Below are 27,059 nucleotides of genomic sequence, written 5' to 3' on the forward strand. Positions count from 1 at the left end.
TAAAATAAAAAGTATATTGTACGCTATTAACAATCTGGTTCCACTACCTGTAAATATGTCAATGTATGGACAAAATTAACATTAAAGACTCGGTTGCCGTTCTTCACGGTATATCCACATATATTTAACAAAATGTTATAATACATTACACAAATATTACGTATTTTACATTTGATAAGCTCATTTGATGGATAATCCGTGGACACATGTACACAAAACAAAGAATAGTTACGATATTTCTTTGTCAATACAGTTTATGTTCTTTCTCTTGGTAAGTCATTTTTATTCAAGGGTTCTGACTGAGTGTTCTTATATTTGACACTATAAGTACGTATGAATCATTTCATAGCCACACACTGTTTGTGATGAGAAATAACTGTTCAATTAGTTTCAGACGGAAAGAGAAAAAGGCACAGGGGACTGGAAGTTTTCAACCTGAACAACCTCTGCATCCACAATGCACACATTCCACTATCCTTCCCTGAAAGAAAAGGAAAATCAATTATTACTATTGTTATTAAAACCACGAAAAGTTTATTGATTTCTAACTTAAGACCAGAATTCTTGGTTTCGTCAAGACTGCTGGGAAAAGAAATTTACATGAAATAAAATGATTTTAATGACCTCAAAAAAGAAATGCTTATGTCACATAATCTATATTAGAATCATCATAAGGAATCCAGAAATCTGGGTCACGGACATTTCAGATACCACAACAGACTCAATGTATCAAAACGTATAAAACCTTCAGATCCATTTTGAAGCAAGATGAAAAAGATGTTTGTTTTTAACATGTCTTTACTGCTACCAAAAACAAATACATCTGGAAGAGTCTGTTTGACTATAAATAGAATTATGTTCTCAATAGTATAGATAAATTTTACTATAAAAGTGGTCACGAAGTTTCAAAAGTAAAGTGAACGAATAAAATTAATTTGCATCTGGCAATTATTTCTACAGCAATATTGTAGATCTGTCCGACGCCGTGTCGCAGAGCGTGGAGGTTCTGTGGTAGGTCCGGAACTGAACTACAGAACACAGGTGTGTTATGTGACCAATAGTGGACACATTGAACATTTGTAAGATGTGGAAACATCATTCGATGAGTGTCTTTTATTTCACTGTCAATCACGTGCATGTGATAATATAGCTATTTGTAATGTTGAAGGAGTTTGTAAAAAAAAAAAAATGAAATGAAATATTTAGTTTTACGACCCACGGTTATGCCGGTTAGGCTAAAGGAGAAATGAATGATGAGAAATGATGGAAATGAAGAAAGTAGGAGGAAACGGGAAAACCCCGAGAAAACCCACGAGCACGGTGTTTGTCCACCACAAAGTCCACACGCTGCGAGCTGGGATCGAACCAGGGACCCCAAGCACCAGAGGTGAACGCTCTACCACTGAGCCACCGCGCCCCCTTGAAGGATTTTGTGAACACAGAGTATATATGATGAAGATTTTTATGAAACAAAAATAGGAGAATGTGGCGTGCAAATTCTTTCCAAAACTGGATTCATATTTGACCTCTAACAGGAAAACCAGCCTCAATGTTGATGCCCCCATTAAAATAATTGTTATTTGGCATGTGGCATACAGATTTGGAAATAGCATTCCAATGGTCAGGGATTATTTTTGGAAGCCATATAAAGACTGATGATTAAAGACTTTTCCGGCCATTTTTTTTTTCCGTTTTTTGCTGCCATATTTATGATAAATCGACCGAAGATTGAATTATGGCCACTCCTCCGAAAAGTGAATCTGACTCCTTGCCACGTATGCAAGTGCAGTCTGGTAGTGCACAACTATGGACCTAGGAAGCAAGCCAGTCAAACTGCGGGGTCCTCGTGGACTTGATGTCTCGATTGCGCAAACGGCTGTTCTAGAACAGTCTCAGTGAAAGTATATCAAAGACTAGTGTCAACAGAGGCAAATGACAAACCATCGGTAAAACTCTAAAGCAGTTTCCCAATCAGTGGTCCGCAGACCCCTCGGCGATTGCGGTAGATTTAAAGTGACTCCGCGGGACATTTTCATTTTCATTAAACTATCTTAAGTTGCTCACACTTAGGATATTACAATAATAACTTACGACGTTACCAAGCCCTTACAGAGAAGACTCCTCCCAAAACAGATTTGAGGGGACACCGTGGCTCAGTGGAAGAGCGCTTACCTCTGCTGCCTGGGGGGCCCTGGTTCGATCCGCGGCCAAGTAAGTTTGTGGTGGACAATATCCTGTCCGTGGATTTTCTCGGGGTACCCGTTTCCTTCCACAACCTCATTCCATCATTCACTCTCCATCAATTCTTCCTTAATAATTCGTCTCCCTTAGTCCACAGGTCATAAACGTGGGACATTAAACTAAGAGATTTCAGTTCATTCTCACTTTCAAAATAATTTGAAATTCTCTCCTGAATTATGATCTTGCATTTGAAATTCATAATACTCTTAACTCGACCTTTCAAAGTATATCTGTCACTATGTTTTCTTTTTAAGACGAGATAGGGCCAACAATCAAGAAATTAAATGTGATGCAACCGTTCGGAGAAAAGAAAGTACGATTCTTCACATACTGAGTGATTTAATCGATTTTAGTGAATAACCCCCTCTATAATGTCGCTGACAGTATATGAGGTGATTAGCATTTCATCTAAGTCTATATTTTCCTTTGTCCTGAGAAAAAATGAACTATTTCCTAGTCTCGGAACATGGACTTCCCTCTATTAAAAAAGGATAACTTATCGAACTCTCTTGCGATTCGATGTTCAAAATGTTTCCTTCCTTATCATTACTAAATTTTGGTTCCAGTCTAAGGCTGCTTATCCTGAAATTTCTGAAAGGGCTGTAAAACATTTAATGCCATTTGCTACTAATATATATGCGAGACAAATTTTCTCTCTCGTACATATAAGAGATAAATTAGAAACAGACTTAATGCGAAGTTAGATATATGTCTGAAAACATCCAGGTTTGATGAGAACATAGTCTGAAAAACAGCATTAGCTACCACATTAGGTAAGTGCTGAATTCATAATCTTACGCTAACTGGTATGATTGTATTTTTTCAAATAGCTTTATTTACAACAGTATTGTACTGTCATAAATGACACTTCTACGTTGTAAAATTTTAATTTATCATTTCGTTTTTATATGTAAAATATATTTTTAAAAAGTCGTTCTTGATTTCATGAGGATCCGAGATATCAGAAAGACTGGGAAACGCTGCAGAAGAGGACAATGCAAGGTTGACGTGGAGATGACAATATTCAATCATAGTGATAACGCGCCGTACACTTACATGTATGGGCTATTTCAGCAAACGTCCCTTGAGTAACCTAGACTCCGCTACACCAACGACTAACCTGATGTAACAAACATGTGAACTGAACATGGAAGGTCTGATCAGTCCTGATTTTCATGCCATTCCTAGATGGGCGTTTAGATCACTTTGTGGTTAAACAGAAATAAATGACTCAGTATTACAATCTCCTGACAGATTAGGCACATGTTGCACATTTCCCTCATAGACATATCTTCCAAGATGATAAGGCATCTAAATATCATGTACATAGAATGTTTCGAGGAACACAATGCCGATATACTGTATCTTCTATGGCCCCCAAACTCATCGGATCTCAATTTCATTGAAAGATGGACTCTACAAAACAGCACATATAGTCTCTCGAAACCTTCTCCATTCACGTCGTCCATGGCATTGACTGCCGCATCATATGCAGCGTATTTGGTCATACAGGACTACGACATCTTATTACATTTCTGACGACTACCAACACTAGAAGGCGGAAAGATGTACACGCTATTATGTAGTAATCATAATTCAGTGACCAATCGGTGCACTTTTCATATTGAATTGCAATAATATTCAATGCCAATGGTGTTGCTACACATAGTAGTCGTTTACAAAAAATTAGACAGCTGCAACTTACCTCTTCTAACTTACTCTTGGGAACCCTGCAAATGCAATTCGTGCCAAAATTCGTATCCCTTGTTTGAATGCAACGAAGACAACACAGATTTTCATAGCCTTGCTTTTTCCATTTAGCTATCAGATTCTTGTCCGCAATATTTTCTCTCAAGCAATATTCATAGAGATCTGTAAAAGAATGAACGAATTATGCTGGTATAAACTACTTTTAAAGTTTTCTAATAGAGTGATTTTTGTTGATTATTACATCATAAAGAATTCAGAATTGATTATTACATCATAAAGAATTCAGAATTGACTGTTTACTTTGAATACCATACATATTTTACTCGTCTGACATTTGAATACCTAATTACTATTATTATGATTTAGTTTAACGTTCCATCAATATGCTCCAATGCTACAAGAAACTGTGATGATGATATTGAACAAAATGGTGGAATGAAAAAGTGGGAGAAAAGGCAGATGCCGAGAAATTTCTTTAGTAGTACCTTAAATGCAGTTAATTTCTTCTACTTAAACTACACCAACACATAAAAGGTGATTCACAATAATTTATTGAACGAATATTATATACGACTTATATGTACTTCTGTTGATACTAATAACATTACTTGATTACAGTAGTACGTAATTAATATGGCAGCTTATGTCATAATTTAACCTTACAACCTTATTACACTATGTTAAGTCAAAAGTTGTAGACTACATACGGCTCACAACATATATGATACCAGTTTTGGACTGCAAATACTTGTATATTGTTTCCATAAAAGTGTGGCTGGACTTCTACTTTTCATAACACATAAAACTGAACAACAAATTAAAAAAATATTTCACACTGAACCAAGGTTGTAAAAAAGAAAAAAAAAATCCAGCCCGGTGGGTTTTATTGGTTAAAATCGGGTTTTACTACATTTTGTACCTAGGTAAAGCCGTATTCATATTTAAACATCACTGTTCTATTGTACAGATGAAACCGTGGAATTCCCTTGTAACACGAACGGAACCGTGAACCCCCCATCTGTATTTCGTAAGACACATTTTGGCACTCGTCAATATTTCGATCTCTAGAAAGGAAGTAGACAATTTTTCAGATTAACAAACAAATGGTTAATTCTATATAATATAGAACAGGAATAAAATCTCCTTTTACACTCGGGATTCAAATCCAGGACTAGTCAGTCGTCCTGACTGAAGATTCCTTTAGTTTCCTCAAAACACGCCAGGCAAAACACATAAAGATAATTCACACCGGAATAGTACTTTGTGATCAGGAGCTAGAAATAAATGGAAAAGAAAGAAAGAAAATCAGTCGATCAGATGGTTCTTGTGAATTTATCAGTGGACTTACTAGCTGCCAGCCCGCTGTGCAGCAACTAAGAGTCTTCAGTTCTTCAAAGGCGATATAATCCGAACTTTAAAACAGACAGTGTGGAGAAAGCACTTAAGTTAGTGAAGGTGACAGTAAGAAGAAGGAAGAATGGTGACTTGTACTGTCAATAAATGCTGAAACCAACAAAATCCAATGTAGTAACACAGTTTTTGTAGTCTCTTTGATTCAAGTTATAGTATTACAAAAAAGTCTGATTATACATTTATTTAATTATTCTAAGAGAATATTTGGTTTCCCTTTTAATGCGATGCAGTTCCGTTTTGATGTGTATAATTATCCAAGCATGTTGAGAAGTTAAGAAAGTAGATGTAAATCTTTACTAATTTCCTCTGTTGTGAAGCGTTTTAAGATTTGAAGTTAACTGACACAAAAGGAAAGACAATTTATTATTTCTAATACGCGAGTATGTAAAACAAAGGAATGTGGTTGTATTGCTTTCAGTCAGTTTCATATTATAATTGAACATCTTTACAGCGAATTTGATCGAGCGCGAACAAAACTTGTTATACATGATTTCAAATATATATATATATATATAGAGAGAGAGAGAGATAGATATAGATATAGATGAGGTGAATTTCAGTTTAGCATCCCTTTCAGCAGCGAGGCTATGTGAGACGTGGACTTACTGATTAACGTGGAATCTGAACCACATGAGCTCCCGCCGGGAATCCGGGCTATTTTGTTCTGGAGATCTCCTCTTAATAAATATATTTTTTTTAAGCCAACTCTGAAACTAGGCATGTACTAAGAAACATGACTGAAGAAACCTTTGAACTCGCCATTGAAAGTGCTAGAAAAGGACAGAACAGCGGTCATTTTAGCAAAATTTATAAGCTTCGACAATTGTTTTTATATCTCGGGTTCTACTTCACGCAATCATACGAAACAGAAACTATTCCACTCCATACTGATTGTTCATGGATCACCGTATGATCTATGGATAATTTAGAACTCTTACTGACATGGATCATACGGGTGATCCATGGGGAGTTTAAATGTTAAGGCAGAGTTCCCAACATGGGGAGGTGAAAAGCGAATAAGCTACCACATCTGTATTTAAATAATAAATAAATAAATGTTTGTAATTACCAGATTATGTATATTACGAATGTAATAACAAAGAGGCGTTAAATTAAACACCATACAAATACAAAATAACTATTGAGTGCAGTACAAAGGTATGCAGAAGTTTATTTTCATACCTTTAAGTTTACAGAAGTTTAGTTATAGTTTGGAATAAATTGTGAGAATAATATAAATAAAATTAAAATAAAATCATAACAATTATTGAAGATTTGAGAATTCAATGCTGTATCTGAAGTCACAAAAGGAGTTAAAGCAGCGTTTCCCAACCGGTGTGCCACGGCACACTGCTGTGCCGTGAATGGGCCGCTGGTGTGCCACGAGGAATCGAAACGAAATTACTAATTCTATAGCAATCAAATTGCAAGACATAGGGAAAAATGTATATTTGTATTTCCCATTACTAGAAACCTCCACTATGAATCTACAATTTTAAGTTTCATACCGTGTCACTTTTCTGTATTTTTTTTAATGTTGAAAAAAGTATTTATCATTATGACCATTATTGCTTCTTCATTGTTGCACACAATTTCGTAACTTGAAATGTTAAAATATCATTCGATCCTTTCGACAAAGCAAACATGCATACAAATTACGTACATTTGTGTTTTAAAAGTAAAAGATTTGTTTGTTCGTTTGTTATTTAGTGATCTTCCTTCTTTGTGAAAGGTTGCACACAGTTTGAGAAAAAGAAAGCGTATTTTTAAAAACCTGAGTCCAACATTTCATTGCAGTTGTTTTCTGTTTTTAAATTAGAATGAAAAATAAGCATAATGATATACCACAGGGGAAAACCAGTGATCGAGCTTTCTTCTCTGTGAGGAGATCAGTAATCACAGAAAAATAATACCACGCTATTTTATATTTACAAATAATAATTTGAGTGTGCCACGAGAATTCAAGTTACACCCGTAGTGTGCCGCAAGTTGAAAATGGTTGGGAAACGCTGAGTTAAAGCAATAAGCGTCAAGAAGGAAGCAGGGCATGCAGGACTTACGAAGAGGGCGCCAGGTGAGTATTGGAAACCACTGCCGTTATTATTTCAATCCAAGGTTTGAAGAATATTTTGGGATTTTTTTTTGGGGGGGGGGGGGGTATTGTGGTTTTTACCCAAAAAAACCCACTGAGTATTATTGGGCTGGAGAAACTTCCAACAACTCTAAACTCAATGAGAAAAAGCAGAAACTCTACACTCAATAAATATCAACTTTAACATCCATTGATACAAAGGCATTTAACAGTATCCAGTATACATATTCTAATTAAAATAAAATTTGCACTACGTAATATGCATCTATTATAGAGCAAGCTGCTGATAGTCTGAATATTGTAAGATAATAAATTCAGTGACTTCGTGAGTGGATGTATAGTGAGGCTCCTAAAGGCCGAGTGTTCGTGCGACAGAACTACCATTCATATGGGTCATGATCTATCTATGTTTTATCAGTTTTGTACACGGTGGGATGAGACAGTTCTCAGTTCTTGTAGTGTTCGTGTGACGCAGATGTAGATAGACACGTGGTCCTCTATATGAGTGCACAAACACTAAAAAATCGATTGTTCGAGCAGGTTTACTGAGTCACTGAGTTCCCCTCACACGTGCTTATCCCGATAACATTTTCGGTGGTATCATGAAAGACTGTAAGGAGTGAGAAAATCTAATGTCTGCTCACTGTTGTCATATTAAGATCCACATCTAACATTTTAGTACGGAAGCTACATACCCTGCTCACATCTGGTTTCCACTTGGGAAATATTACTAATGTATTATACATTTATGACGTCGTCAATCTCCTTCTCCGAACTTATATGGTCCCTATACCAGCAGCACAATACAGAATGCTCTACTTCAGTACATGTATTCCAGCCTGGTCTCCTACGTCTCCAGACCGAAACCCTATCGAGATCTAATCGCAACCAAGACTACTACATCGCACATCAAAATCTACAAGGAGCATAAGATACCATAGTACAGTCAGTCATCATTTTCAATGAGCTTAAAAAGTCCGTTACTGAATTCTCTTTGTGGTCTGTCTGTCTATTATTTGATTTTTTTTTCTTTCTTTTTTTTTTTTTTTTTTTTTTAATTTTGAACCCTGCATTTGATAGAGCATCAAAAACTATCTGAGACAGTGATTAAATTTTTCGCGTCACTCTTACCGTTCCCGAGATAATGGCCAAAAAATGGCCGATTTCCAGAGATTTAAGGAGCCATATCTCGGGAACCGTAAGTCATAGCGAGATATTTTTCGAATGTTTGCGAGAAACAGAACAAGGTGCGGATAAAATGATATACTTTTACAAGTATGAAGAATCACAGCTATCCTTTCCGCTCTATCTCTCCATTCTTTTTAAGTTCGTTCTGGCAATGCTCTTGGAGCATTCTCAACTGGTTACGACTGGCTACTTCTCTGTCTGAATAGATGATTATGTGGTCGCTTGAGTGGTTACACGTGCTATTAATGTATGTAATGTATGTTTTATGAACACTCTGTGTAAAATATTCGGGATGTCACATGGTACAATGTTGGGATCACTACCACTTACCAACAAGCTTGTCTTGTCCAACTTTGGATTATTTTCGTCAGCAACTTGGTTGTTCTAAATTTCCTCTCCCTTATTTGAGCCTCCGTTGTAATCTATTTACTCTAAGATCTTCTTCGCCAACCTCCCTTCAAACAAAATATTAATCCATTCCGAATATATTAGATGGGTAATTGAGTTCTTTCCCTTTCCTATGAATGTCAGAATCTTTTCTTAAACTTTATTTTATTTTTCCTCTTGCCCTTGCCACCACCAAATCTCAAAATCTTCCAAACTTTGCTTCCTATCTTCCTAAGTATCCTCTCATGGCGTTGCACACAAGCCGCTTATAGTCATTTATGTATCGTTGCTGATTGGATAAATACTTTTCTATCCTAAGTTTACATTAATTAAAGTATTTTCCTAAAAATAGTAGAAATAAATTTTAAAAAAAACTTACCTCTACTAATTGCTTTCCTCCTGTAATAAAGGTCATAAATATACCGTGATTTCTGATGATGTATTTTAAATATGGGCCACAGAGATTCCACTTTCCTCTTTCCCTCATGTGGTTCAGTTTCGGCTGTAATACAACGAAACATCATTAATACGACATAATTATTATGAATCCAGTAACAAAACCAGATGCAGATTTCCTAGTCTTTCGACACTAGTTCCGTATATAGAGGAACGTTATATTCCATTCAGAGTAAGATTATTTACCAACTTATTTATAGAAATAACAGAAGCGCTCATTTAACCCCTTTCTTAAGTATTTGCAACTTAACATAACAAAAGTTCTACAGTTAACGAACAAAAACTTTCTTTTCTTAACAAACCTTCCTTCCACTCTCATTACCTCTGGAATTTAAAAAGACCCTACAGATAATTGGGTGGATTCTTTTATAATCAATTACAACGGAAATGCGTATTACCAGTTATTTCTGTCATGTGTTTCATTTGCGTTCGAATGTCTAATGAACTTACGATTTATGTAATCACACAATAAGTTGTACACGTTACTTTGTTTTCCATGTGCCTTACTGAACAATCCACTTCAGAACTATTACCTAGATTTCAAATTGGGAACTCAACAAAATTGATTTTTGCTACGAAATGATGTACATAATCAAAACCTTTGAATTTTACTTAAAGGCGAAATACCTTCTAGCTACCAAAGCTAAAATACAAGATTATAATTGTTTTAGTGAGGATGGAAAAAGTATAATAAGAAATAATTATCATTTAATGGAAAAAAAAAAAGTATTCACCAAGAGAGATTCGCATTGTTTTAAAGTTTCTACCATATATAAACAGTAAATAAATTTCTGTGTGTACAATCTACATGCAAAATAAATTAATTTTTGACTACTACCGAAACGAAAAACTGAACTTCATAATCTCACAGGGTTGGGAAAAACCATGCTTTATTTTGAGAAAACCAAAACCCGGTTTTTTGGTTTAAACCTTTTTTTAGTTTTATTTTTATTTATTTTATTTTATTTTTGTTTTAAATAATTTGCTCTAGTATTTATATCACATATGGACAGAAATAAATTACCAGTTTCACCTTGATGTTATTATGCAACAACAAGGTTATGCTGGAAGGGGTCACATAAGCCTAAAGCGGAGTACAAACCGCTTCTCGGCTTACATCCGAGAGAAATTGTCCTCCATCTGGACTCGAAACCGGGACTAATTGACTACAAATGCGATGAGTCTGCCGACTCACTCACGAAGGACTCCTGATAAAAATATGTTGTACTGATTTTCACATACTTATTAATATAATTGTCAAGAGTCATTTCAGAAGGACAAAAAGATAAATAATTGCACAAATAAAACCATTATGCAGAATTATATATAAATCGAGGAACTCCCGTCTCAATCATCGGGAAAATTCCCTTATTTCTTGGCATGTAAAATTTTAAGGTCAACGTATCAATACGCTAAAACTGAGGTATTAAATTACAAATGCAGTATGTAGATATCATTCAATAAAATTAAAACAAAGTCCAATCAAGCTAATGTTGCCAACTACTCAGGTACTCGATAAATTTTGCCAATTTCTATAGTATATTTAAGATACTGATTCTGGCTTCTTTATAAAAAAACAGGCATTCAGGCATACGATTTGCTTTCGTTTTGTGTGTTTAGGCTTAATATCCTTATGTAATACCGAGGTTAAGGTTCGCTTAAGGTGACATCCGAACTGCTACTTGGTTTACACTAGACAAAAGGGTTATGCTTCAACTAGGGTTTGAAAAAACCCGGGTTTTTCTAAAAAAAAAAAAAAAACACCTGGGCCCATGTTTTTTTTTTTTTGGGTATTTTCGGTTTTTTTCGAAATATTTCAATGTCTTGTGGGTAAAATGTTAAAATGTGATTTATATTTCAAGATTGTCATTGTCACAACGTAGAACAGTTTTCTATTTACTGCTGTTTTAAAAAAAAATGGCCGCCATTTTGAAATTTTACATTGGATCGCCGAGAAAATATATACAGCAAATTTAGAATGTCTCGTGATTTTAGCCTCAAAATTTTCAACTTAAATGTCCGAAAATTGCACGCTGTAGAATGGATACCCACTATTTACAAAAATAGCCGCCATTTTGAAATTTTACGTTCCATCTCCGACAAAATAAATGCAGCTAATTTAGAGTGTCTCGTGCTTCTACTCTGAAAATTAAAACTTATAAGACCGAAAATTGCCGTTTGAGGCGTGGATACCTGCTATTTAAAATTAATGGCCGCCATTTTGAAATCCTACGTTGAAAAGCCGTCTAAATCTATACAGGAAATTTAGTGTGTCTCATGCTTGTACGCGCTGAAAATTTTAACTTAAAGAACGAAAGTTGTACCCTATAGTGTGTGTGGTACAGGCACACAAACGAACAAATGTAGATTGAGTCATCTCAGGAACCTGAGAGACGTGCGCCAAATATGAATACCAATTATATTAATTTAAAACGAAGATATGATTCATATTTTATAAAATAAATGTTTCAAGGTATCTTATATGATATAAATATTTTTCAGCGTAAAATAAATCATTTTATTGTTGAAGTTCACTTCCGATACGTTGTGTGTTCAATTACGACAGTTTCCCGAGCACTTGTTGCAAGACGGTTCTTTCCCAAAATTAATTTAAAACAATTAACAAAGATATATTTTATAAAGTAAATGTTTCAAAATGTCTTAAATGAAATTACGATCTTCCTGCGTAAAATAAATAATTTCAGTGTTGAAGTATTCACTTCATATGCTTAGTGCGTTCAATTGCGGGAATTTTCGAGCACTTCTTTCATGACATTTTTTTTTTTTTTTTTTTTCGAAAATGCAGCTTTCTTTATGTACATCGAAACTTCCACTAGTACGGACGTTTGAATTCAGCACTTGAAATAGTAAGCGTTATGTTGTCTTCGAAATTCCGAACATTAAGCTTCTTAAATTTGACAAGGATTTTTACGTTATTGATGGTGGATTTTTACGTTATTGAGCAGCAAGAAATAACTGAACTAAATTATTGTTGTTAGAAAACCAAATTTTACTGAAGAATACTTGTATTACTATCAAAAGTAGGAAATAATCCGAACAGAGTGCCGGCTCCTACGGCAAACCCGTCAAACGTATGAGGTATATAACGTTCCTCGGCGTCGCCAAGTTGGCGAGCACACTATTCACGGAAAGTATTCTCCAAAATATAAAATTGCATATTTTACTTCAAATAGGCAATAAGCATAATCGATACATTATTTTTTCTGCAATTATCTCAAGCTAAGGTTAATTTTTTCTACAATTGTCTCAAGCTAATTTTTTTATTCATTCAGTGTATTCAAAACTTCATAAAGGTCTTGTTGAATGTTGTATACCTTAACGTGAAAGCATCTAATTTGCTCAAAATCTGATAAAAATCATTTTTAATATGATCACCTTACTTATACTAATAAATATACGGCTGATATTTAGTATCTCCCCCAATCTTGCACATATAAGATTTACAGTAAGTTACTTGCTTTACAAAATATAGCTCAGCTAGGGACAGCTAGCGAAGAGAGTTAAAAGCCCCCCAGTGCCCTTGTATTTTTACCTTTATCACAATTTAGACAAAAACAAGGTACTCGGTTCTGGAACCATGAAATGAGTTGGGGGATATACTAAATACCATCCAAATATACTAATAAAAAGCTCAAAAACCAAGGTGTTTTAAAGTGGGTTTTTTCAGGTAGGTCCAACCCGAAAAAACCCACCGGGTTTTCTCGGGATGAGTCCACTTGGGCAAACCCTGGCTTCGACTGTGAATTGAACATGAGACGCCTTGATTAAAAAGTGAAAAGGAGATAAAAACTAATGCAGATGGTTTTATATGTGGAAACGTTACCATAAAGTTCACACGATTTAAAGCTTTTTTTTTGGGGGGGGGGTTAAACTTTACAAAAAACCAGCTGGTTTAAACAAACCAGCCCTGAAATCTCAAACCCAGGGGGGTAAAAGTGAGGGGAACGCAGGAGGACGCCGTAACCCCACCTCCAAAAAATATGTACAGCGTCCTTCATTCCTAAAAAAATAGAATGGGCAAATATAGGCAGGGGGATGGAGTGACGTCATGTCACTACCTACCGTTCTCCCATCATTTCAGGTCCACTTTTACCCCTGCTCAAACGCAATAACATATAGTGTAGAATGCTTGAGCACGATGTACCCTCCTTCAAAAATATTTGATATTCAAATTTGGAATTATGTAGTTAAATCTTGCAAAACAAACTATTACGTTTTCCTTGTCACTCATGAAAGCACACTAACAATACAACGTGTATTTTCTACATTATAAAGTCATCCCCAATGTCAATTCTACATCTTGCACTTGAGAAATATTGCAGACCTGTCATCTGCATCAAAGCGATTAGAATGTACGTTAACGATACGAGAAACACATATTTAAGCAATATAAACTCATCCATTCAGTGTTCTTAATATATATTAGTGGTATTACCAAATGGAAATATTACTATGCGTTGTTCAATGATAAAGTATTCGTCAGACAAAATCACACATTAACAAAATTCATCTCTCTAAAACGTATTATCATGTCCCCTTTATATTAATTATAAACCAGATGTTGCGGAAAACACCTATTCCTTAGTGTTAAAGGTATAATAAAAATGAACGTAATGAAGTTTATTTGGGTGATAACTTTTTTTTTTTTTTTTGGTAACCTAGCTTTATACTGCCTGCTGTATTATTAATTTCGAACACTGTTTATTCTTCGTATTTTCTTTAAAATTAGGACTTCATGGTTGGCTTACAGGTCTTCCACGCCAGAAACCCGGGTTCGATTCCCGGCAGGAGCTCATGTGGCTCAGATCTCACATTATGCTGCAGGTCCATGTCTCATACAGTCTCGCTACTGAAAGGTACGCAAAACTCTAATACAACCAACATCGGACTTCATTCAGATAATTACAATGACCTGTTATCTCAATAAAGGTTTCTGTCTGTTTCAAAAAACGTAAAGCTTGGAAACTAAAGTCGAAGTTCCACTCTCATACATGGAACAAATGCCCCAACAGGAAATATGAGCGAGTTATTGCGGTTATTAATAAAGAATTGGACAAATTAAAAACGATTGGTTAAGTGGTTAAACATGCAAAAGTGCTGAGTGAATCTGATCGATCTTTGTTGCCATGCATTAAATATGCCCATTTTACAACCATGGAAATAGAGAAAGCATTTTAGCTCTTAAGAAACGTCATACCGCAAAATAATCTAGCACTTGACAACATAAAAATAGCTGTTATCTTGTAGAAAAATTTACCACAGAAGATAATGTGTTTCGACTAAAAATAAATGTTAAGTTCCAAAGTTGGGCGTCCGTTTCCATGAAAATTTTTAAAATTTACAGGAAAGATATGGAAAATTTAATCGTTTGTGCGCTTGATAATATATAAGGGTCTCGAAAAATTTGTTTATTTGTTATATATAAGCGGCTATAAACATCGGACTATACGGCGAGCGGAGGGAACTACTTGGCGCAAGGTAACCGAACAGTTGCATTGTGGGAAAATTAATGAGCATTTATGTTATCAACATGACGAATGTACAAGGGCAATGAAGTAACAGTTTTAACATTTGTGAAGCAATACGTTGATAACGAGCAAATCCGTGCTCTTCACAAACTTTTAAAAGTTTTCCAGACCCTTATATATTTTCAAGCACACAAAACGATCAAATTATCCATATCTTTCCTGTAAATTTTAAAAATTTTGCTGGAAACGGACGCCCAACTTTGGAACTTAACCCATTACTCGGGCAGGGATACGGTTAGCAAGTACTTTTTCTTTTACTGTTTGTCGGAGGACGTTATAATTTTCTGAGTGATTTTAAATGTATTTGGCATAGTTTGGAAGTAAGAAGGGTGATGTCACTGTTGTGTTACAACCTCTTGCATTATGCTATTTGGAATTAGTTCTTTTTTATACTCTTTCCATCCTTTTAATTTAAAATTAAAATTAAATTATTACTTTCTCACCATTCAAATAACAGTTTCACATTTTATTCATTTTAGCGGGATACCATCTAACGAACTTTATCCATGTTTACATGACATGGGAACCTTTCATATTTTCGGTAGCCCTTAAAACGTTACGGCATGTCCGACCACCTTGGGAATTGTATACTACTGTACTTTTTTTTAATTATAAATTGATCGGAAGGCAATTCATCTAACATATTTGGTCTTCAGTGGGATACTAACGAACTTCGCCCATCGCACTACTTGAAATAGGTTAGCAGTTTTTTTTTATCAGTTGTCGATTTTGGAATATGAGCAAAAAATCTATTCCTCAAGTGACAGTCAAATTTCATGTGAAGTCGGATCAATTACCGAAAGCATCAAGTTATCGTACACGAAGCCATTGCTTGAGTTAAAGTAACGAAGTCGCCATGAAATAGGTTCCTAACGAATCGAACACTGAATCAATTGCCAACAATAAAATCTTGCAAATTAGCTCGCTGAAGTTTGAATTTTTAGATCACAAATATATTTGTGTTACCTTCTCTCATTTTCTGTTCAAGTTCTTCAAGAGTAGGTTCGATTAATTCCCAGCCTTCTGGTGGAGCTTTCTTACTTCTTCTTACTTTCGGCATCGCCACTATTATTTGATAAGGCACCAATAAATATTTCGTGAAGAAAATTAATCACACTTGATTAATCTATAATAGATATCCCAATAACAACAGGGAATATGAATTACACCTCAACCCTCGAACATTTACAATTATTGTTAGTGTTTTGTTTTCCCTCTCAATGTTGCCAGATTTAAAGTAGCGAGAAGTAGCGAGATAGTGTTTCAAAAGAAGCAGATTTGAAGTAGATGTAGCACAAACGTTCAAAAAAAAAAAAAAAAAAAACTTGGTACTACACAATTTTAATATATATATATGCATATCGTGCAGATTTCATTTTGACGCACCACTGTAAATAATTCTTGAAAAATCATAATTCTTTCACTAGTTTCCTTCTTATTGTCTCTTAAAAGATTTGCGCTGGGCGGCATTATAATGTAACTCGTTACACATAGGTCCTCAGTCATAATTATAGCTATATTAAATTACTAAAATCACTTAAACAGTTTGTGCTACGTTTAGCTTTCCTTGTTTTTATTGTGGCACACACACTTATTGAAATAAATACACAACTTTATAATTATGCGTTCATCCCTTTGTGATGATTTCTGAATTATATCGTTTATTTACCAAACGTTGCTATGACAACGTACAGACAAAAACTCATCACAAAATCATCATCATATTAGAATCAATTTTTATTTGTCTTGTCTTCTTCACCATTATTGGTGTTTAATCCCTTTTGCACCCTCCAATTATGCAAATGTTAATAAGAAAAGTTTTCATTCCACTAATTAAACTTTTTTATCTTGGAAGTAATATACTATTATTATTATTATTATTATTATTATTATTATTATTATTATTATTATTATTATTATTATTATTATTATTATTATTTGGGATCTGTTTATTATACTAAGTACTCTTTGGGATTGTTTTTTTTCTGATTCTTTTTTAATTCAAGGTTTACATATTACTTCCTTGTATGGCGTATGGCTAGTTTTGAATAGAATAGATGGCGAGAGATTTTTTTAAAATATATAAATCAAGTCCTGATTTTATTATGAATTGTACCATTGCTTTTATTCCTTTCCAATTGTTTGATGCCAAAAAAATTTATAAGAAAATGGTGCGTATCCCAGAGTCAAATATAGTTGTTGGAGTAAATTAGTTCTATGTAACTTATATAATTCACATTCAAATATAATATGATTTAGAGTACCAATTTTTTTTATCACACCAACAGTGTTAGGTTTCTTTCTTTTTAATTTGAAATAGTTTTGTCGGAGTTAGTGCGGTATCAGGTAAGATACGGTAATATGTTATTACTTCTCGTCTTGTCCAGGATGATAGGCATTTCAAGAAGTTTGCTGTATTGATTTCGTGAATCTCCCAATAAAGTTTTCCAGGTAATTTAGTATGTTTTAATCTCCGTTGATTAAGCTCTGATTTTACGTACTCTGTTATTAAATATTTGAAGTTATGTGGTGCTAATTTTATATTAATACTTTGGCCAACTTGGCATGCACTTTTTGCAGCTATATCAATAATAGTTGAGTTTGGATCAAGGTTGCATGTGCCTTGCTAAACACAAATGTTATTTGATAATTATTTTTTGACAGAATTGCATAAAGATATTTTATGTTTAAGATGAGCCAGGTGTTTATTTTTATTCCAATGAGTTGTATTTAGAGATATTAGCACACTTAAAGAGTCTCAGCATATTATCGACTTTAGTATTTTATTTCTTTTAATGTATAGTAAAGCCTGGCGTATCGCAAAAGCTTCTCCCTCAAAGATAGATGTAGATTGTGATCATTCATATTTAATAGTACAGGATTTTGCTGGAATAAATATTGCGGCACCAACCTTAGAATTTGGAAATTTAGAAGCATCTGTATAAATGAATATATTGCCTTCGTCAAAAGAGTGAATTGTAGCTTTCCAGATATTCTGATAAATTGCTTGTCTTAAATCTGCATGATCAATCTTTATATAATTAGGTATTATGGGATTGATCTGCGTCACATTTACTTGATAGTCCCAAACAAAACAGCTTAAGGTAGGAACTTTCTGAATATATATCTTAATATTTTTTTAAGTTCATGTATGCTTTAACCTCTACAGACCTGATTTTTTTTTTTTACTGTATCAAAAAATTATTTCTGAATATTTTCTGGTTAAATATATGTATTAGGGTGTATTAAAAGAAATTTCTTATTAAAAAGTGCCACAGGGGCACAGGGAGGGCATGTGCTCATTTGAGTACTTTTGGGGCGTACTACATGTATTTATTCTAAATATAAAAATAAATAAAGGATGTTTTTGTTAGGAATGAGACAAATATTAGCAGTTAGTTATCAATAAAAATTTATTTGCTTTCGTTTTCAAACAGAATTCTTTCTTTTAACATCATTCAAGATCCATTCAGTATGAGTATAATTACTCCTGAGAATTTAGTTGAATTCACTCCATACCATAAACGACATTTTGCAAATATTAAATGAAAAATCGAATGTTAATGACAAAAATATTGTTAACAAAGTTAGAACAAAGTAGGCTATATTGTTGTGATGTATCGTAACAAAATAAGAAACAAAGAAAATGTATTAATTGTATATTTACCTTCATTACCTTATAAGATAAGATACTATTATAATCATATTCCGTCAATGTTTCATTAGAACAATCGTACATTTTACATCACGAAAATAACTTTAACGAGAACACTCTTAATGTCCTTAACTATCACATTGATTTAATTCATACATGCTGTGTTCTCATATCATGTCTCTTTTTGGTGCTTCATTTGGAAAATAAGAAATAGAATCTAATTCCACCTTAGTCTGCTGAGCATCATACTCTCATATAGTACTGGGTTCATTCATTGTGAAGTCACTATTGCTGGCCTCATTGTCGTCTGATATTGAAATGTCACTAAGACATTACCTAAATTTGTAGAATGAGATCAGGATTATACAGTACTTTTCTTCTATAAGATCCTGAAATAAATTAAGAACAATTCCTTAGAATTTAAGTAGCTACTGCTGAACATTACTCCATAAAAGAAAGTTACTTGAATTTAGTCGCAAGCAAAGAAAAACTGGTAAAATTAAAACAAAGAAAGAGCGCAATTTAATATAAGATATTTAGAAATTATAGTAGCGATCACCTCTCATGATATTCCAGCAGTTAAAACTTTCATTAACACTACTTAATCGGAAAACAAGTTAAAAGCATAAACAGAGAAAGGATAAAATCGATGTTATGGTCGGTAACGGCAATTACGGCTTACGTCCGTAGCATAAATAGACGTAAAACTGTTATAAAGAGAATATTACAATCAGTGATGTGCCGTAAACTATAATTTTACGTCTACACGATTGTCTACTGTAATCTATACGTAATCTACATTACACCTTTTCCCGTGTAGACTATGTAGACAACCACTATCAAATGTAAGGAAGAATTTCGTTGCTCGTTCGTTCGTATTTGAAGGGTAAGGGAAAAAAAAACAAGGATTGTCCATGTATGTGCTTTATCGGGTACTTTGTCCTATCTGTTGGTGACTTTTGGTACGATTTGACTGTATATGCCATGCATACATAAATGTAAAAATGTCCATGTAAAAAGGGGCAAAAATTTACTAACTCTATTCTTTTCTACGCGGTTTTCAATATTAAAACGCCGTTTTCTCGAAAATGCAGTTTTGTGACATTCCTTCTTTTTTCCCCTTACCCTTCATTTCCTCATTCAGTTGTTTTGCTTCGGTGCAGCGAAAGATTAGGGAAACGACTAACATATAAAAAGTAGAGGGAATTATCTAATCTGTATGTTTACTCTGCTCTGCGCATACCACTTCCTTAGATTTTCCACTTCGAGCACTGCTTTTATAATGAAATTTACAAAACTAATTCTCACCTGTGGGCTTTCAGTCTTGAATCTGCTGTATTTCCCAATTTTTTCTTGGATATTTTACAAAATGCATAATATTTTTCATTTTCCTTCATCAAGACGAAACTAAGTATTCGAAAGTTACTATTGGCTGGTCTAGGCATTTTATTTTGTACGCAATTTCGCAAGGTAACGACAAAAGAAAGCTCCTTTATTGTCCACGACGCCATATTAAATTATGTGTTGTTGACATATTCTACATAGTCTACGTTGTTTACATTGTCTACGCATAGTTGACACGTAAACGTAAACTATCGTTTTTTACGCGTAGAGGCACATCTCTGATTACAATACACCCCTATTTTGTTACATTATTTATATCTCAACTGCTTTTAACACATCTTCTTAATCCAGCATCTAATGTATATTTATTTCTAAATGTAACTAAAACAAAACAAAACTTAAAATAGCTTTTGAGAGATAAAAAATATCTAGCAATATGAAAAGTACTCAAATGAGTACAGGGGAATAATATGTATACGTAAGTACCAAAGTACTCATTTGAGTACATGGTAGTTTTTACTTAGTTCTGAAATGTAGAGTACGTCCCTGCTACTAATAATACCTTTATATCAAGAAGTTGATATTAAGTTACAAGAAAATAATTTTTTGAACCATGCCGAAGGTAAATAAACGAATATACTCACGTTTATTTGGCAGGACCTTCAATCCTTTCCTCTCCTGCTACAGCCATTCTTCTGAATCTCACACTGTGTGCTCAATGCTGCCATCCAATAGACCCATAGTCCACTAAATATGTCCTCGAATAAGTACTTGAGTAGCAAAACGTGTATGGATGCGATTGAAATGAAACAACACATATTTACGTAGTATTAAAATGAATGTACTCAAATGAGCACTAGGGGACCGTAGAGGTTAATGAACCACGGTTTGTTCTTAGAATAAGATGTACTCCTTTTCTATAGAATTAAATCAATTTGTGATTCATAAATATAATACCATAGGCTATTTTTGATATAGATCCTTGTTTGGAGAGACAACTGAGTAAATTTTGATATTTTGTTGATTCGTTCAAAAGGAATTGAATATGTTTTCTCCAGTTTAATTTCCTGTCAAGATGCATTCCTAAATATTTCATTGCACTATTAGAATTAATCTTGATATTTTGCATTTGTATGCTATATTGTTGAAAATTCCTCTTCCTGTTAAAAATGATAAATTTAGTTTTTTATAGTTGAGTTCTAAGCCATTTTGGATCAGCCAGTTATTTATATTGTTTAGGTACCTTTCTAATATGGGAAGACTTCCTTTAATATTACCAGTTTCAATGTTTCAATACATCATCTGCGAAGCCAATCAATTGACATGGATGCCAGTTGTTTTTAATTAAATCCGAGACATATATATTGAAGAGGATGGGACTTAGTTTACTTCCTTGTAGAAATTCCAATGAAATTTCCCTAGGAGTGGAGTACGAATTATTCCATTTAATAAAGAGTTTCCTGTTAATTAAAGAATTGTGTTGATTCTTATCATTTTCCCTGGGATTTTCAGTTCGTGCATTTTTTTAAATAAGATTATCTAATATGACACTGTCATACCCACCCTTAACATCCAGAGATATAACTAGTAGTGGTTGCCTTAAGTAAAAAGATTTGTAAATATCTGATATCAGCAATGATAGTGCATCGTATGTTGAAATTTTTTTCCTAAAGCCTGTTACATTGAAGGGAAGAATTTGGTAATGTTCTATGAACCACATAAGACGGTTTAATAAAAGATTTTTGAATATTTTCATTGAACAATTTAGTAAAGCTATAGGTCAAAAGTTATTTGTCATGTCATTCGAACGTTTGGATTTTGGTATAGGAATCACTAGATTTTTTTCCATTGTGATGGAATAATACCAGAGTTCCAAATATTGTTGTAGTAGTTCAGCAAGATTTGGAGACCATCAGGTAGAAGATGTTTATAATGATTAACTCCAATGCCATCAATACCTGGAGATGAATTTTTATGTAAATTTATAAGAACGATTTCCAGTTCTTTCATTACAAAATCTTTATCTAATAGAGGATTAATATTGTTGAATAAATATGTGCTTAAAAGTAATCTATCGTTGTTGATTGAACAAGGTGTTAGTTTAAATCAAATGTTGGGATTGTGTTTACATTACTTGCGTGATAGTCATTGAACTTCTTCCAGAATTTCCATGTTTTTAACATTGAGGTACGATCTGACAAAGTATTGCCAATGTTGTCTTTTGGTATTATAATAATGATTTTAGATAAAGCTTTCTGTTGTTGATAATTTAAAAAATTTGAAGGAGATTTCACTGATATAAATAATTTTAAAACAAATATGCACTTATTAACACTATTTTGACATTCAGTATCTTACCATGTTGGTTTATTACGTGATCGCTGATTTGAGTTATTATTTTTGTTCCACTCTTGTTTTTGTTTCGCTGATAGAATGGAAAAAGAGGTTTTAATAAGTTTGAAAAGGTCCTGTTCTTTAGTGAAGCTAATGATATTTTCCTGAATCGTATTGCTGAATGCTGTCCAATTTATATCCTTTGCAACATGTTGAAGTTTTGCTTTAAACGATATCTTGTTGTTATGAGAGTGAATAGGTAACTGATTTATTATGTGAGATTTGAAAATGATTGGATAGTAATCACTGTTACACGTATGAAAATATGTTGACCATTCTGATTCTACATAATGTTCTCTCTTGGCCAAGGTTAAATCACAAGCACTGAAGGAATTGTTTTGAACTCTGGTTGGAGAACCGTTATTGAGAAAAGTGAATGGTGATTCTGTTAGTACTTTAAAAAATTCGCCCCGCAGAATCTGTTCTATTTGAACTCCATATTCTGTGCAATACGTTGAAATGCGCGTTTTCCTACATTTCCAGTTAGTGACTTATTGCTCAAAAACCATTCATTCGATTGATATGGTTAAGGCCTTGTTTTTTAGAAAATGGATGTGGCTATGTTTTGGTGTAAGTTGCATTACAGTGTTGCCAATGGGTGGGAAATTATTGAGGGAAATGTAGGGGTGAAAATTTACAAAAAATTCCCTAACCGAATTTCAAAATTTTTTGTATCTAGTACCACTGCTGCTATATGGGATCAAGTCGCCTAAAAAAATCTTTGGTGTGTTCACAAGGTACAGTGAAATCCTGAAGTCGCTGGCTTTCATCCAAAGAGGGAAAGAAAACATTCTGTCATACACATGAAATTTTGACACTTTTTACGCCTCACAAGCAAAAATCAAATATGCCGGGGCTTATTGAAACTCTTTATGGTGCGTTCTGTAGGGCAAAAAGGAAGCTTTTAGGTAGTGATACGTTTGTTTCAATACAGCCAGTAAGAGGGTAATAATAGAGGGGAAAAGGGAAATTTTCGAATTTTTCACCTAAAAGCGGGAATTAATTGTTTTGGCACGAAAACTATCTGAAAATAGCCCTTAATACTCCAAGAATATATCCTACAAGTATCATTGCGATATATAACAAAGTAAGCATGAAATTTTAAAAAAATCTCATTCTACCTCAGAAATTCACCATTTTCTTACCATTTCCAGAACATGGTTTATTATAAACGTCAACTGTACTTTCCCTAATTATTCTAGTGAAACTTTTTATAGTGCGCTGTGTAGGCTAAGGATTAGACTGCTAGACACTGGTACGTTTGTTCGAATGTAGCCAACAAGAAGGAAATAATAAAACTAAAAAAGGGAAGGGAATAAATTTTTCCAAAATTTGACCTAAAATCTGGAATTAAAATTTTCTGTAGCTAGCAACACTACTATTAGACACACACAAACTATCTTAAAATAAGCTTTGGTATCCCTCTAATATATCCTACAAGTATTGTGACGATATCTAATAAAGTAAGCATGTCAATAAAAAAATCTCATTCTACCTTAAAAAAATCACAGTTATCTTCCCAATTAGAGAACAAGGTCTACTGTACTTCCCCTAATTATCCTATTGAAACTTTCTATAGTGCATTGTGTAGAGCAAAGACGAGACTTCGAGATACTGGTACGTTTGGTCCGATATAGCCAACAAGAGGGAAATAATAGAGACAAAACATATATTTTTTTCCAAAATTTCCGCCTAAAATCTGAAATTAAAATTTTCTGTAGCTGGTAACACTGCTACCGGACAGACACAAACTATCTTAAATTAAACATTGGTACACCACTAATATATCCTACAAGTATTATGACGATATTTAAGGAACAAAACTTCTAATTACCAAAAATATATTACGGTAAACAGAAAAGTAGGGAAAAACTAGAAAAATCAAGGGTTAGTACCTAAATATGAATTTTTCGTGCGTTCCCTAATTACCCCATTGTAACGATCTGTACTTGCGTTTGTTAAGTAAGGACAAATGATCGATTGGCGTAAGTTGAGTTGCACTCGGACGTATAGGTACGGATTTATAAACAAAAATTTATAATTTTTTCCCTCAAATTTAGGAACATTTTAATTTCCCTAATTGGCAACACTGCGCGCAGGCCCGTCCAATTGATGTCAACAGTTAGGTATCCATCCGAGGTATCTACCTGGCAAGTATAAGGACTGAGGTCTTTCTACAACGAAGGAAGCTACAAGGAAAAAAGAAGTAAAGGAAATTCGAAATTAGAAAATTCTCGAATTTTTGACTGGGGTGAAGCTTGAGAAGGAAATTCGACATCAGAAGAAAAAAATAATATGATAAACTATAGTCCAATCATATTTTGCAAGAATAATATCCCGATATCTTAATTAGTGTCCACACAGGAGCGGATTAAACAAATGACACATCCGTGTGTGCCACTTTGGCTACCTGGGCCACCGAGTATACATTTGATTACATTTTTTTGACTACTAACTCGTTTTGTTGTTGTAGTTATAGTCTCGACTAATAATAATATCGTTGTTGTAAACAATAACTTTATAAGGAAAATTTTCTCTCCTTTTTACATCTTAGTTCCAACACTATTGGTGAGAAATGCAGGGTGTTTCAAAATGAATTTTGGGGTTTTAAGTCTTCGTAGTACTTATTATATTTTACGTACAATTATAAGCAATGCATCAAGTAAAAGAGCACCTCAAACAGTCTTTGCTACAAGTGTTCAATGTGAGATTCGTTTGTAACACGGCACACATCTAGTCGATAGGCGAGAAAGACCCATAAACTTTCCGCCATATGGCACAAAACATATTCAATTCAGGGAAGTCTCGTTTGAAGTGTACCATCTCCTGAGGATTTGCTGACGGCCAGATACAAACATTATGAGTATTCACATTAGATCTTAGCTGAAATGTCGATTTATCACTTAAGACGACACGATCCAGAAAATCTTCATTGTTATGCAGCAATATTTCACTTGCGAAATTGGCACGTAAACCGTAGTCTGTAGGCTTTAGACCTGTAGCAACTGCAAGCGATAAGGACGTAATTGCAAGCGTCTCCTTAATATTCTTCACACAGACCGTTGCACTGTACAGATTCAATCTTTATTAAAACACAAAAAAAAACTTTCTGCTCTCTAGTCTACATCTTTGCTGCTTGCTCTTTCTAACGACAGACAGAAGAAACAATGCATGTACATGCATGCGTACAAAACTGTTTGAGTTGCTCTTTCATTTGATATAATATTTATAGTTATAAGTTAATTGTAATAGATACTGCAAAGTTTCAAAGCGCTAATATTAATTTTGAAACACCCTGCATTACTTCAAATTGTGTCATCCTATATTAATGTATTTTATATACATGTCACCAGGACCGGTCCTAGTCAATTTGTCGTCCCATGCAACGGCATAATTTGCCGTCTCCCCCTTTCTTCAGAAAGAACAAATCTTAAAAGTCATGATTTTAAGTATGCTACTCCAGCATTAACAACAAAGGTGAGGGTAAATGCAGTTGCACTCAGACAGGCTTAAATACTTACTAAAAATGCAATCCCCGTTGTGTCTTTTTTTTTAAATATATTAATCTATTAGTTTAGTGAAAGATAAAGCAAACACACCTGCAGAGGAAAGATGGTAATCCTTTTTTTTTTTTTTTTTATATATAGAATTCACTATCGAGCTTCAATCTCAATGTATCAGTTTGCAATTCCAGTGCAACTAGCTCTTTTATCTTTATGTTTTGATTTCTCTTCAATATCTGTTAACATTGTTTAAAAAACTTATTTCTATCTTCAATGATAAGGAACTTGTTTCTGACAAAAGCAAGACTAGTTGCAGGGACGGCGTTAAGGGTGGGCGGGGGTGGGCAACCACCCACCCGATGGATGGCCTCGCCCACCCATCCGCCTACCCCAACAGAACAGGGGTGTCATTAAGGGGGGACAGGAGGGGGCAATTGCCCCCACAAGAGTTTGAGGAATACATATACTTTGTCGATTGTCTACTAAATACTAGTACAAACTGTGAAAGTCTTATGTTGTTGGTGTTCTTGCCCCCTCAGCGAAGTCTGAAATGACACCCCTGCAACAGAAGTAGAATAATGAAGGTGACCAGTGCCAGATTTAGGTTTGATGGGGCCCTAAGCTATTGAAGTTAATGGGGCCCTTTTATTTCTAGCTTTCTTTTTCAGCGACAAAATTTCGCCTTTTCTGTTTGAATATATGCTATATGGTAATTTATGGATCTAATACATATCTAAATACGTTTTCGTGAATATTTCGTTAACTTAACTTACTGTTTTGAATACATTACAGAAAAACTGTAACATTTGTAAAATTAGCGTGAGTTTAATTTGGTACCAATAAAGCCCCTTGCCGATCTACTCTTGTTTTCTTTTTGCACCAACTATGATCAACACTCCACGCCATGCTTCTACAATATGTAGAGACCGCATCATTTCTCATTTCAAGTTGTTTCTATTCAGTTGGGTAAAGTTTGAACCGTTTCCAGGGATCCGTGTAAGTAAATACAGTCTAAATATCATCCAGGGTTGGTAATTACTGCCTGAAGCTCAACTAATCGTGTGAGCTTTTTCCAGGTCAGATTACTAGGGTAACTCAAAATGGAATGCAACCCTCGAAGATTACAC

General features: G+C 34.2%; 1 protein-coding gene across 1 annotated transcript; it reads right to left on the reverse strand.

The window, feature by feature from the left end:
• On the reverse strand, window positions 1-16,256 carry l(1)10Bb (BUD31-like protein). Its single transcript, XM_081731490.1, has 4 exons — window positions 16,003-16,256; window positions 9,411-9,533; window positions 3,947-4,113; window positions 1-481 (listed from the first exon to the last, which is right to left on the reverse strand). Exons 1-4 carry the CDS (start codon window positions 16,094-16,096, stop codon window positions 431-433), a joined length of 435 nt encoding a protein of 144 aa, XP_081587616.1. The 5' UTR covers window positions 16,097-16,256; the 3' UTR covers window positions 1-430.
• Window positions 16,257-27,059: the final 10,803 nt, after the last annotated feature.

This window comes from Thermobia domestica, chromosome 11 (assembly GCF_964235325.1).
Source record: "Thermobia domestica chromosome 11, izTheDome1.hap1.1, whole genome shotgun sequence".
Lineage (NCBI taxonomy): Eukaryota > Metazoa > Arthropoda > Insecta > Zygentoma > Lepismatidae > Thermobia > Thermobia domestica.